This window comes from Polyodon spathula, chromosome 9 (genome assembly GCF_017654505.1).
Source record: "Polyodon spathula isolate WHYD16114869_AA chromosome 9, ASM1765450v1, whole genome shotgun sequence".
Taxonomy (NCBI): domain Eukaryota; kingdom Metazoa; phylum Chordata; class Actinopteri; order Acipenseriformes; family Polyodontidae; genus Polyodon; species Polyodon spathula.
Genome location: NC_054542.1, coordinates 15,397,362 through 15,411,233, shown reverse-complemented (window position 1 = coordinate 15,411,233; position 13,872 = coordinate 15,397,362). Strand labels below are relative to the sequence as shown.

The 13,872-nt window shown below is 41.2% G+C and overlaps 1 protein-coding gene across 2 annotated transcripts in view; it reads right to left on the bottom strand.

The window, feature by feature from the left end:
* ilk (integrin-linked kinase) overlaps positions 1 to 13,872 on the bottom strand; it is a 98,416-nt gene that overhangs the window by 39,199 nt on the left and 45,345 nt on the right. For both annotated transcript variants that reach the window (XM_041258754.1, XM_041258755.1), the window contains exons 5-6: positions 7,594 to 7,690; positions 4,824 to 4,907 (exon numbers count right to left, since the gene is read on the bottom strand). In XM_041258754.1, coding sequence (XP_041114688.1) covers positions 4,824 to 4,907; positions 7,594 to 7,690 — 181 coding nt within the window. The remainder of the gene's footprint in view (positions 1 to 4,823; positions 4,908 to 7,593; positions 7,691 to 13,872) is intronic.

The window sequence follows — 13,872 nt, the reverse complement described above, 5'->3', positions numbered from 1 at the left end:
AACCACTCCCTAATCCATGTACACGTGTTTCCTTGAATCCCAACTGCGTTCAGTTTGAGAATTAATCTTTTGTGTGGGATTTTGTCAAAAGCTTTCTGGAAATCTAAATAAACCATGTCATATGCTTTGCAATTATCCATTATCGATGTTGCATCCTCAAAAAAATCAAGCAAGTTAGTTAGGCACGATCTCCCTTTCCTAAAACCATGTTGACTGTCTCCCAGTACCCTGTTACCATATAGGTAATTTTCCATTTTGGATCTTATTATAGTTTCCATAAGTTTGCATATAATAGAAGTCAGGCTTACTGGTCTGTAGTTACCTGGTTCAGGTAAATTCATCTCCAGCCCTCCTCCTATTCTGAGCCTATTCACATTGAACTGTTGGAATTGGGACAGATGGAATCAGAGATCAGAACCGTCCCTCAAAACTGCAGAGATCTGTCTAACATCTGCCAGACCCAGTGTTTTCTTCCTGTACATTTGCATGGGTTAGAAGGGGATTCTGTCAGGCCACTCGCCCATTGTAGCCCAGTCTATGCAGGACCCGTTGTGCTGTACGTTGGCTCATGTTTGCGGAGCTGGTGAGGTCCAAGGCTTTGTCCTGGGTTGAGATGGACCTGGTGAGCAAGTGCTCATTGTGCATGGTTTGTGACTGTCGATGAGTGTCCAGGCCTCCACTGTGCAGCGATCAGGCTCTCCCAACGATAATTTTTATGCAATACAACGTTATGCATACAGCTATTCAAAAGCCCAAGCTCTCTGGCAATCAGTCTCTTACTTGGCCAACAGTCAGATTGCCCAGTTGCATGACCTTGTGTAAAGTAAAATATCACATGCACTTACTCTCAGAGGTATATGAATCTACTCCTTCTGAGATCCGCAATGCTAACAGCTGATATTTATACCATGGATGGGGAGGTATTGTGAGTATTTCAGATGATATCACTATTTTTCTGGGGTTCTCATTTTAATATGGCAGGGCACTGTGTGTGTGTTTGTGTATGTATGTATGTATGTATGTATGTATGTATGTATGTATGTATTAGGGCTGTCAGTTAAGCCTCAAAATAGCAATCAATTAATTGGGCACACAAAATATAACACTATGTAACACAATTTTTGTTCCTGGGTAGTAAGTGTTATTTCCTAATTGCTTATGCCTCAAAAGTATAGAAAATGGCTATTATTCCCCACAAACTTTGCTTTTGTGACCAGGACAGTGATATTTTGAAATTTACCTATTTCCAATGAGAAAACTGGCAAATGTGTCTTTTCGTTCACATAAAGTCAGAAAAAAACAACATATGAATCCAAATTAACATGTATTACAAAAATGGCTACAATAGATTTAGAAGTGAGTAGTTTTTCGAGATTTACGAATACACTGTAAATCACTTTCACGAATCAGCCCCCAAATGCAGTCTCCCATCATGTTCTCGTTATACTGTCCTTGGTAGCGGCGTTCAAAGTCCAGTATAGCCTGGTGGAAGCGCTCGCCTTGCTCCTCTGAGTACGCTCCCATATTCTCCCATATTCCTTATCAAGATGAGCATCAAGGATATGGACTTTTAGGGACATCCTACAGCCCACTGTGCCGTAGTTCTTCACCAGAGTCTCAACCAGCTCCACATAGTTTTCGGCCTTGTGATTGCCCAGGAATCCCAGAACCACTGCGACAAAACTGTTCCATGCCGCTTTCTCCTTATTAGTGAGCTTCTTGGGGAATTCATTGCACTCCAGGATCTTCTTTATCTGTGGTCCGACGAAGACACCGGCTTTGACCTTTGCCTCAGACAGCTTAGGGAAGAAGTCTTGAAGGTACCTGAAGGCTGCCGACTCCTTATCTAGAGCTCTGACAAATTGTTTCATAAGGCCCAATTTGATGTGCAGCGGTGGCATCAGCACCTTCTGGGGGTCCACCAGTGGCTCCCACTTGACGTTGTTCCTCCCCACAGAGAACACAGTCCGCTGTGGCCAGTCCCGCCTGTGGTAGTGCGCCTTGGTGTCCCTGCTGTCCCAAAGGCAAAGATAGCAGGGAAACTTGGTAAAACCACCTTGGAGACCCATCAGGAATGCCACCATTGTAGCCTCTTGATGCCATCTCAGAAAAATGCAGCTATGTATCCACTTAGGCAGCTGGAACTAAACTGAACTGGTGGGCTTAAGGCCCCTGTATTTACACTACTATTTATATTACTGGAAAGTTCTAGAAGTTACTCCAAGTTTACTCAGCACTGAATCTATCTGGAATGTTCTGGAAAATAGGTACATTTCAAAATATCACTGTCCTGGTCACAAAAGCAAAGTTTGTGGGGAATAATAGCCATTTTCTAAACTTTTGAGGCATAAGCAATTAGGAAATAACACTTACTACCCAGGAACAAAAAAAAAAAAAAAAAAACATTGTTACACGGCGTAATCGTTTGAATAAATATGCCCGCATACATTTCACTCTATCCCCCCGGACGTGATTATTTTAATATCATTGCAGTTAAGTAAAAGCTTGTGCACAACAATTGAACAGGAGGGGTAATTACAAAAACAAAACAAAACACTACATTCGCAACAAGCCTAAAGCAAGTTTAACATACTCCTGTAGTATTACCAATATATTTATTCTAAACACATTACAGTACTTTGGAATACAATCTATATAAACTAGACATGAGTTTATAAACAAACGTCTTTTTTAATTTAGTGACAGCTGCAGCGTCACTCATTGCATCTAAATACTGTACCACCTAACCTTCACTATCTGTTAAACACACAATGCAGAAATCCCTAAAACATAATAACAACAACAACAACATGCAGCTTGTCCAGTTTTTCAGTGCATCATTTTCTATGATACTGTTCAATGCATACCGGCTAAATGCATAATTTGCTTCACTGAATACAGCTATGCAGTCCCAAGGTCCATTGTACATTGCATTTTAATTCGGATAAGTGCATAATGCAAATAATGTATGAGTGTGTTTCAGAAACTGCAGTGACGTAGAGCGCACAGCAATGGCATGACAGTGTGAAGCGCCGACAAGAAAGACACAGAACATATTAAAGCAAATCTGTCAAACTGTCGAGCCTCTGGACACTACGAGCCTTCATGAAGGCAAATGGTTATCAGTCTTATGATGTTTTTTTTTTTTTTTTTTTTTTTTTTTTTTACAGTTGTTTAACAGCTCAATCGAATACTGTGCATACTTCTATCAATTTCAAACAACTTATTTTTTTTTGCTCTAGTGTACTCACAAAATCTATAATAAGGTATTGTACACACCTGTTTAAGTTTTAAGTTTCAGTGTATCACAAATAAAACTTTATGACAGCTGTTACATACTGTACATTTTACTTTTCATATCGTGCGTTGCCAGAAAATAGTGTTCGTTTCAGTGCATAATGTATTTCAAGTAGTTTTATTTTTCTGAACTTGTACATTATTTTGGGTTACTTGTAATAAAATATATAAAAATAACTTACAATAACTTAGTTTGTCGGCTGCTATATACATGAATTTTACTTTTCATGTCATGCATTGCCAGAGATAGTGTTATTTGCATTGAGCGTATAACATATTTCAAGTTGGTTTATTTTTCTGAACTTCTTACTTCTAACAAAATATAAAGGAAAAAAAAAGTTGTGAATCTGATAAAAACGAGACATCTACACATGTACACGTACCCATAGACCAATTGTCATTGTATCCCACTGCCTAGATCAGGCCTCCCTCCAAACTGGATGACCGAGCAAGAAGAAGACTGATCAGAGAGGCTACCAAGAGGCCAATGTCAACTTTGCAAGAGCTACAGGCTTTTATGGCCAAAGTGTGCATGTGACAACAATATCCCAAGCACTCCACAAATCTGGCCTGTATGATAGGGTGGCAAGAAGGAAGCCATTACTCAAGAAAGCCCACCTTGAATCCTGTTTGAAGTATGCAAAAAAAACGCTCAGGGGATTCTGTAGCCATGTGGCAAAAAATGTTGTGGTCTGACAAAACTAAAATGGGACTTTTTGGCCTAAATGCAAAGCGTCATGTTTGGCGCAAACCCAACAGAGTGCATCACCCATCCCTACTGTGAAGCATGGTGGTGGCAGCATCATGTTATGGGATGTTTCTCATTGGCAAGGACTGGGGCACTTGTCAGGATGGGAGGGAAAATGACTGGAGCAAAGTACAGAGAAGTCCTTGAGGAAAGCCTGCTGCATTCTGCAAAAAAGTTGAAACTGGGACAGGAGTTCTCCTTGTAGCATGACAACAACCCAAAGCACACAGCCAAAGCTACACTGAAGTGGCTAAGGAACAAAAAGGTAAATGTCCTTGAGTGGCCCAGTCAGAGCCCCAACCTAAATCCAACTGAAAATCTGTGGCATGATTTGAGGATTGCTGTCCAACAACGCTCCCCAAGGAACTTGTTTTGTAAAGAAGAATGGTCATATATTGCCAAATCTAGGTGTGCAAAGTTGGTAGAGACCTATCCCAACAGACTCATAGTTGTAATTGCTGCCAAAGGTGCTTCCACCAAGTATTAACTCTGGGTGGTGGAGACTTATCCAATTATGATCTTTCAGTTTTGTATTTTTAACATATAACTTTTTTCCCCTAACAGTGTGGAGTATGGTGTGTAGATAACTCTTATTGTAGCACTCCCAACCCATAATAAGGAACATGAGTGCTGGGCCTACTTGGGGAACCTCCATGAACTGTGTGAAGAGAAATAATAATTTTCTACACAAGTAGAACCCCAGTGACTCATATGGGGCGTTGCTAAGTAACTCAGCCCTACTATGTGACCCCTAGTGAGAAGTACAAAAGTGTCTTACTAGGACGGGTTCGAGTGGTTCCCTTCCAAAAGCTATCCTTGTAGGGGACCTTGGCAAGGCTCTGTCCCAGCTTTTCTGCTCGTTCTGAAGAAGAAAAAAAAAAAATACATCAGACATAACCAGTAACAAATATATATTTCATACAGTTAAATAAGCCCCGTTTCATTTTATTTGTGCAGGATGAACCCATACACATAGTGTACCTGTCATTTTCTGGAAGAGATCTGCACTGTTTTTGCCTGCCTGACAGTGCACTGTGTGGATCAGACAGCCCCTGGTCTCTCAGAGGCCTGGAAAAACTCCACCTGAAATCATCAGCAGCTCCATCCCAGGCAGTAGGAAAGCTCTGAGCTCTCTGAGGCCTGCAACTGGTTTACCTGACGATCCTTGCACATCAAAGTAATTGACTGCTTGTTTTTATTTTACTAAAAATGAAATGCATGCTATGGCCTGCTATTCCTGTGAAGTGTTTTTAGTAGTTAATGCTTCTTGCTTTAAGATGACTCTGTCAGAAGTGTATTTCTATCCAGACTTTAACAGAAAAAAATTCCTCTCCTGTAAAACAAATTGACACACTTAGAAGTATAAATACAAATGAGAAGTTTATTGACAAATAGCTTCAGTCAATTTAACAATACATGGTTTGCTGTGGACTCTATAAGGTAAACTACTACTGATAATGAGCTTAACGTTCTAAAAACATCCACTCAAAGTCATGTTATCCATAAATCTGATACAAGATGAGGCCGGCCTTATTCACCCAGGGTGAGAGGAGGATCCTGAAAGTAAGCAACTTCAAGAGAACTGTGTGACTGTTAGGGACAATAGGAAGGGAAGGGCAAATCAAAAGGGTACTGCAGAGTGTGTCAAATAGATTAGCTGGCTGGTGTGAGCAAGAAGGTATTGACTTCAAAAACAACTGAGACCGTTTTCTGGGAAAACCAGGATTCTTTTTTAAAAGACGGACTGCACCTAAATAAGCTGGGGGCGGACTTGACAAAAACACCCTGAACACAGCGATTGGTAGGTGAGGCTGTTAGAGTACATGCTAATAAATAATATTATACAATGATCAGTTTAGGACACAAATTAATGCATGCTCATGTTTATGTTAGCAGATAAAATTTTACTTAAAAAAAAAAAAAAGTGCATCGATACAGGGGTCACTGTAATCAATAAACGTATCGTCAAGAAAAATAATGTTAAATATTAAATGATGCAAACAAATAAAACACAATCAATACGTTCATTTGCAATTTTATTTGGTCACTTCTGAGAGGATGTTGTTGGATGCTGTTGCGCTGTTTTGGGCGATCGAGCTGACTCATGACATCCAGTTCAACTGTATTTATTAACGTGGACAGCAGACACGCATTTTCATTAGACATAGCTAGGATCAAAAAAGGACGGGAATGAATTCAGTTACATTTAAGCAGCTCACTGTTTAACTTTAGTGTAGTTTCTACAGCTCAAACAGCTGTTTCAATATCATAACAAGGGCAAGACGCAGTTCATGGTAAGGGGTTTACACAGTACTGTACACCCACAACAGATATGCAACATGACAGTCCAGACACAGCAAAATCAATTATAAAAAAATGCCGCCCGCATTATCACTTAGGTGAACTACAGCACTGCTAACCATAAAACTGCCCATCAGCCACTACTTTCTGCCATCTTGGAATCCACAATAACAACTGACCTGCGCCCTTGCAATATTTATAGGATAAACACACTCGTTAACATTTACACGTGAAATGCAGGATTCCATGTGAAACTGGGTGTGGATTTTCCCTGTGTGTGTCATCATTTACACAAGTAAATGAGATTTACCCTAACCTTTTCTCTTTGGCCGTTTTTTTCGGCCACAAACCTGATTTACACGTGTAATTCTCCCAAATGTGCACGCGCATTGCCATTTCACATGCAAATTGACCCACATGGAAACCCCATGGCTTTCTGCTTCATTTTGTTATCATGGAAAAAATGTAAGAAAATATAGTGCCAATAAAAACACATTAATTGCTTGTCATGTAAGTTTAATTTAAAAAAAAAAAAAAAAGTTTAAACTTAAAAAGGGTCCATGTACAATGTGTTTAAACATGGGGTGTATTTTATAATTTGCTGGATCACAATCTTTATCTCCATCAACATCAGATCACAAAGAAAATACAGACGACAGGCTGTAGTTACTGTGACGAGTATTTATTAAGTCTACATGTTTTCTGCAGAGAATATGGGTTTCCAACGACTTGTAGCCTCGTGATCCATAATCAGGGGTTCACAAAACTGGTATGCAGGTGTACCATCAGTATATTTTAAGAGGCAAGCATTTATATTAAAGGCAAAGATGGTACAATTTTAGTAATGTTGTGTTTCATCTATCATTCTTATTCTTTTCTTGTTGTCTTCAACAGTTTTTTTATTGTTATTATTTATTGATGTTGTTATTTTAATTCTGTATTGTACATTTTGAAATTTTTAATTTCTTGATACTGCAGACTTCTTTCTGTTTTAACCAACATGTAAAGCGCTTTGAGATACTGTGGTATGAAAGACACTATATAAACAAATACATCTGAATTGAATGCTTGTTACATTACATAAAATTCAACTCTTAACACTTCAGAACTTTTGTTAAGATTTTGCGTTTTAAGTTATAGATGATATATGTAACTATTGTTAACGTCAAGAGGGAATCCCTGCTAACGATGCACCTCTATTCGGATTTCAAATCCCTCTATTCCCCATCATGCTGGAACTCCCCTACCTTTCAAAATCTCCCGAAGGTGTGGTTTGGCCTTGTCCAATGGCGTCTCTCCATATTTGTTACTGATGCTGACCTGAGCTCCGTTGGTCACCAAGTCCTGGGGAATGGTAGTTATGAACTGAATCAGAGCTGTGCACAAACTAGAGGCCCCCATAGAGGCACATACAATTTTAAGATCTCTAAATGTTTAGTTCAGAAAAAAGGTTATTACAGTAACTTTAAAAGTAAAATACTCAAAATCCCTTATATTATATATATATATATATATATATATATATATATATATATACACACACACACACACACACACACAGTGCCTTGCAATTGATGGGTTCATTCAGACCCCTGACCAATTCTCTCATATTACCAAATTACAAATGGTATATTGAAATTTCGTTTTGTTTGATACTTTATTTTTAAACACAAACTCAGAATCAATTATTGTAAGGTGACATTGGTTTTATGTTGGGAAACATTTTTAAGAAAAATAAAAAACTGAAATATCTTGCTTGCATAAGTATTCAACCCCTGTGCTGTGGAAGCTCACAGGTTTGCAACAATGAAAGAAATTGCCCTAACGAGGACACAATTACCTTACCATTGGCCTCCACCTGTGAACCATTAAAGTTGCTGTCACATTTTCTGGATAAAAACCCCACTGTTGAAGGATCATTGGTAAGGCTGTGAATCTGAAGGAAAATGAAGACCAAAGAGCATTCTACAGAAGTTAGAGATAAAGTAATATAAATGCATAGATTAGGGAAAGGGTACAAAATAATATCCAAGTGTTTGGATATCCCAGTAATCACCATTGGATCAATAATCAGGAAGTGGAAGCTGCAATACACCACCCAGGCACTGCCAAGAAAAGGCCGTCCCTCAAAACTCAGTGCTCAAACAAGAAGGAGACTTGTGAGAGAAGCCACAGAGAGGCCAACAATCACTTTGAAGGAGTTACAGAGTTCAGTGGGTGGGAGTGGAGTAATGGTGCACCAGTCAACCATATCAAGAGCTCTGCATAACACTGGCCAGTATGGGAGGGTGGCAAGAAAGAAGCAGTTACTCAAAAAGTACCATCTGAAAGCACGTCTGGAGATTGCCAGAAAGCAGGAGAGTGACCCAGCTGCGAAGTGGGAAAAGGTTTTGTGGTCAGATGAGACCAAGAAAGAGCTTTTTGGCCAAAACTCAAAGTGCTATGTGTGGCGCAAACCTAACACTGCCCATGCCTCAAGACACACCATTCCTACAGTGAAGTATGGTGGTGGCAGCATCATGCTGTGAGGATGCTTCTCATCAGAAGGGACAGGGCATCTTGTTACAATTGAAGGAAGAATGTATGGAGCAAAATACAGGAAAATACTGCAAGAGAATCTGCTTCAGTCCACTAAAAAACTGAAGCTTGGGAGGAAATTCACCTTTCAGCAGGACAATGATCCCAAGCACAAGGCCAAAGCAACATTGGAGTGGCTCAAGAACAAAAAGGTGAATATCCTACAGTGGCCCAGTCAAAGTCCTGATCTCAATCCCACTGAGAATCTGTGGAACTATTTGAAAATTGCAGTCCACAAGCGTCGTCCAACCAACCTGAACAACCTGGAGCAAATCTGCCAAGAAGAATGGGCCAAAATCACTCTGACACTGTGTGCAAAGCTGGTACATACTTACCCCAAAAGACTTAAAGCTGTTATTGCAGCGAAAGGTGGCTCTACCAAATATTAATGTGTGGGGGTTGAATACTTATGCAAGCAAGATATTTCAGTTTTTTATTTTTCTTAAAAATATTTCCCAACTGTGGAAGGGTGGTGGGTGATTCACTGACACAAGAGACAGAACAGTTGTACTTGGAACACCACCCAGGTACCCAGTTTTATTTTCGCACTTTTACTGTTTAACCCACAGAGGGCACTGTTGTCCGTGGTGCCTATCACCAATGATAAACAGCAACACGGTAATACCAAAGCTGGTAAATTGAATTAACTGCAGGCGCACTCGCAGGTGCTCAACATAATGTAGAGAACAGAAGGCGAAAAGAACAAGGGAAAATAAAACAGTAATAAAACTACAAATAAAAGGTGCTGCACTTGGCAGCGTTATACTGGTCGCCGCTACCCGCCCGACCCGGATCACCGACCTACTCTCCCTGCCTGCTCTAAACAATACTCCGGGGTCTGCCCAAGGGTTCCCCGCTGTCACTCTCTGGCTTGTTCGCCGCTGTCTTTCTCCCAGCTGGTTTCTCGGTCCTTGACCAGCGCTTCTGCACACACAGCGCATCTAAAAGGGCAGACCTGAGGAAACAGTAGAACATTATCTTATAGGGCTACCAATCTCCCCAACACCTGCCTCCCAGCCATTCAGAGAGAGGGAAAGTCCACACACCCACTTTCCCACCTCCCTATGTCACTGCAATGACTCGCAGGCGGTTGTTGGACGACTGCTGCCCTCCTCCTGCAGCACTGTGAATACGCCAGAAGAGTCAGCACAGACCTTCCCCTGCTACACCAACATAAAACCAATGTCACCTTACAATAATTAATTCTGAGTTTCAGTGTTTAAAAAAAAAAAATCAAACAGAACGAAATTTCAATGTACCATTTAAAATTCAGTAATATGAGAGAATTGGTCAGGGATCTGAATACTTTTGCAAGGCACTGATATATATATATATATATATATATATATATATATATATATATATATATATATAATATATATATATATATATAGTTATATATATATATATATATATATATATATATATATATATATATATATATATATATATATATATATATATATATAAAATGCACAAAAGAAACAGAACACAGGTCTAATGAATTATGAGAAGTTTTTAGTATGAAACGTGACACACTGCCAAAATGAAAACGTTACAAAGTTAGCATCGGGTATGACCTCCCTTAACACAATCCTGGCAGCGTTGACACACAGACTTTATAGGACATGGCCTGTCCCTCACAGAACTGGTTACCTGGTTTCTCTGGACTAGTCTGCTGACTGTTGAAGATGTTCTGCTTCAACAGTCACCAAACTAGCCCAGAGAAACCATCTCATTTTCCAGGCAACGTCTCTCAGATAGACTGCCTTCAACCATGCCAATAGCAACCAGGCGATCTTCATTACTCAAGCGGGCATGATCATATCTTTCGCACACACAGAGCACCTGGTGTTTATATGAAATCACATGACTTGAGCTTAGTATTTTGTTATCCCAAGGAACAATACTACTCAAGCAATCAACAAACCTATCTGTTCACTATTTAAAATGTAAATAACATTATGTGCTCAATGAGCTATTGATGTAAAAACGTACACTGTTGCTTTTTCACTGTGCATCAGTATATATAGTGCCTATAAAAAGTCTACACCCCCTTTAACTTTTTTCACATTTTGTTGTGTCAGTGCCTGCAGCGGCAACTCTTGCTCTGTTGCAGGTCACCTCACTCTCTGCAGCAGCAACTGCAGCTCCGAAGGCTCAGGTTCAGGCAGCCCAACTCTTGCCTCCATTGCGTGTTGTTCTCCTCTAGTGCAGCTGTCGACTGCACCAAGGTTTTGATTAGGTCTTCTATTTCCATATTTATTTATTTATTTTTATTTCAAACTGTGCTGGGTCCGTAGGGCTTGGTACCGCTGCCACCATATGTAAAAAAGATTTCATTTAAATTTAAATGTTTGTAGCTTACAAGCAAATTTGTGTGATTTTATTAAATTGCAGAAATAAAAGACAAACAAAAACAAAGGTTACCTGCACTTCGGCGTGCTAACTCAAACTTTTCCTCTGTCCCTAACTAAACCTGAACGGCTAAACCGTTTACCAGTAAAACAAAATAACACACTTTCACAAGCACAAACAAAAAGGTTTTTACACGACCACATAGGTCTTTTCACCATGACAGCCTCTCTTCACGCACACTGACGACTGCGAGCACAGCCACACACACATTTATCTGGCAGGGACAGAAATTAACCCTATCCCAGCCAACTACCAACACATTTTCATATATACATACATACAACCAAAACAATTTGGTGAACCAGACCCAAAAGAAAAGGGTGTCAAACTCCAGTCCTCAAGAGGCTCAGGGTCTTCTGGTTTTCATTCCAACTTAAGCTCTCAACTAACTTAGTTGATCTAATTATTTGTTCAATTGGACATACTTAATATTTTGTCAAGGTCTTTTGCATTTGATGATTTCAAAAATGCACTTGATTCAAGGTATACTACCTATAAAACGAAGTAATTAAAAGCTTGGGTGGAACGAAAGCTAGAAGACACTGTGGCCCTCCAGGAACCGAGTTTGACACCCCTGAAAAAGACCAGTTTATTACAAGAAATGTTGCCAAATGCACCTATTTACAATATAAAATACAAGTGTCAAGGTGTGGCTGGACAAAAGCCCTAAATGTAAATAATGTGTGTGGGAATGTAAGGTTGGCAGGGATGGGGTTAAATCTGTCCCTGCAAACAATCACATGTGTGGCCATTCCCCAATTAGGTAACCGAGTGCTAACAGGGGAATGGCCACATGAATAAAAAGGAGAGAAAATCCTTGTTTAGGTGATGGTGTAAAGTGAAAAGCCAGTGAAGGCATTGCCCAGTTTGGTCTGTGTACGTTTTGGATCTATAGTCCTTCAAGAAGCTGCTTGATGAGATTCTGTGATCAATAAGCTACTAACAACCAAACGAGCAAGATAGGCCGAATGGCCTCCTCTCATTTGTATATTATGTTCTTATGTTCCTTATTGCTGTGTTCTGTGTTTAAACTCGTTATTTTGGCCCTCATGACTTGTTCATTTGTTCGTGTTTTTTTCTTTGGTTTTGTATTAAATAAACGTACGCATACGCGCTTGAACTGCAGCTTCTTGACTCCAAGTCTCCTTCCTGCCAGTAACAGCTTGGGCCATTACTCTATCCTGCCACGCAAGGCTGCATGATTATGGACCAGGTCTGACATTACAATTTTCCCTTTCCTGTCCAACATCAGCAAAAAGATGTCACGACGTTTCTCTGGAAAGTCGTTTCTCTGGAAAAAGCAAAGAAAACGTTTCAATGGCCAATAGGAGCCGAGAGAAGCTGGGGGGGGGGGGGGGGGGTGGCGATCTGAGCAATACACACAGCCCCTGCACCACAGAGACAACAAGGACACAAACAAAGAAGGTAGCTGCTTCCGCATCCAGCGCTCAGAGAATATCACAGACATTTGCAGAGCTTTTTGAGATGTCATAGAAATAAAATAATGACTCGGATTGCATTATTGAGGAGTTTGGTGATAAAATGAGTGATCAGAAGATGACTTATCAGTATGCACGACTATGAAGAGGTATGTGATAAATACATAGAACAAGAGGAGGGGCGGGGCTGGAGAGAACCGAGTGTCTTGTTGATATGCAGTGCCTTTTAAATCTGTTTTACTCTGGGGGAATGTGGCAGGCTGGCGAGTGGATAGAGGCCCAGAGACAGTCTGCAGTTCAAAAAATAACAATTTTATTATAAATTAACAAAAATAAAGTGCACAAGGGCAAAATAACAGATACTCAAACACAAATAAAGCAAAAACAAAACTCACAAAAATAAAGTTTCCAGGCTGGGCAATGCCTTCACTGGATTTAGAAAATTCAAAAAACCACAAAACAAACACCAACCTGCTTCCTCAGCTCCCTCTCCCCAAATGAGAAGCAGAGGCCTCCTTTTATATCAGGTGGCTGGGCGCTGATTGATCGTTAATCAACCTAATCAACTAATCAACCCCAGCCACCTGAACATAATAAACCCAGGCAGGTAGGGGAAGTTAACCCCATCCCTGCCAATTTCTAAAGAGCAGAGCTTTGCTCTGCCACACACCTCCCCCCCATGTACAACGTACACCGGCCGCAATCGGTGGCGGAGGCGGCGACTGCGGCGGCCGGCTCCCTCTCGGGTTCTGAGAGCGGCGACGGTGGCTCCTCCCTCTCGGGCTCTGAGAGCGGCGGCGGCTCCTCCCTCTCGGGCTCTGAGAGCGGCGGCGGCTCCTCCCTCTCGGGCTCTGAGAGCGGCGGCGGCGGCTCCTCCCTCTCGGGCTCTGAGAGCGGCGGCGGCGGCTCCTCCCTCTCGGGCTCTGGCGGCGGCGGCTCCTCCTCCCTCTCGGGCTCTGAGAGCGGCGGCGGCTCCTCACCCCTCTCTGGCTCTGGGGACGACGGCAGCTCCTCACCCCTCTCTGGCTCTGGGAGCGACGGCAGGCTCCTCCCCCCTCTCTGGCTCTGGGAGCGACGGCGGCTCCTCACTCC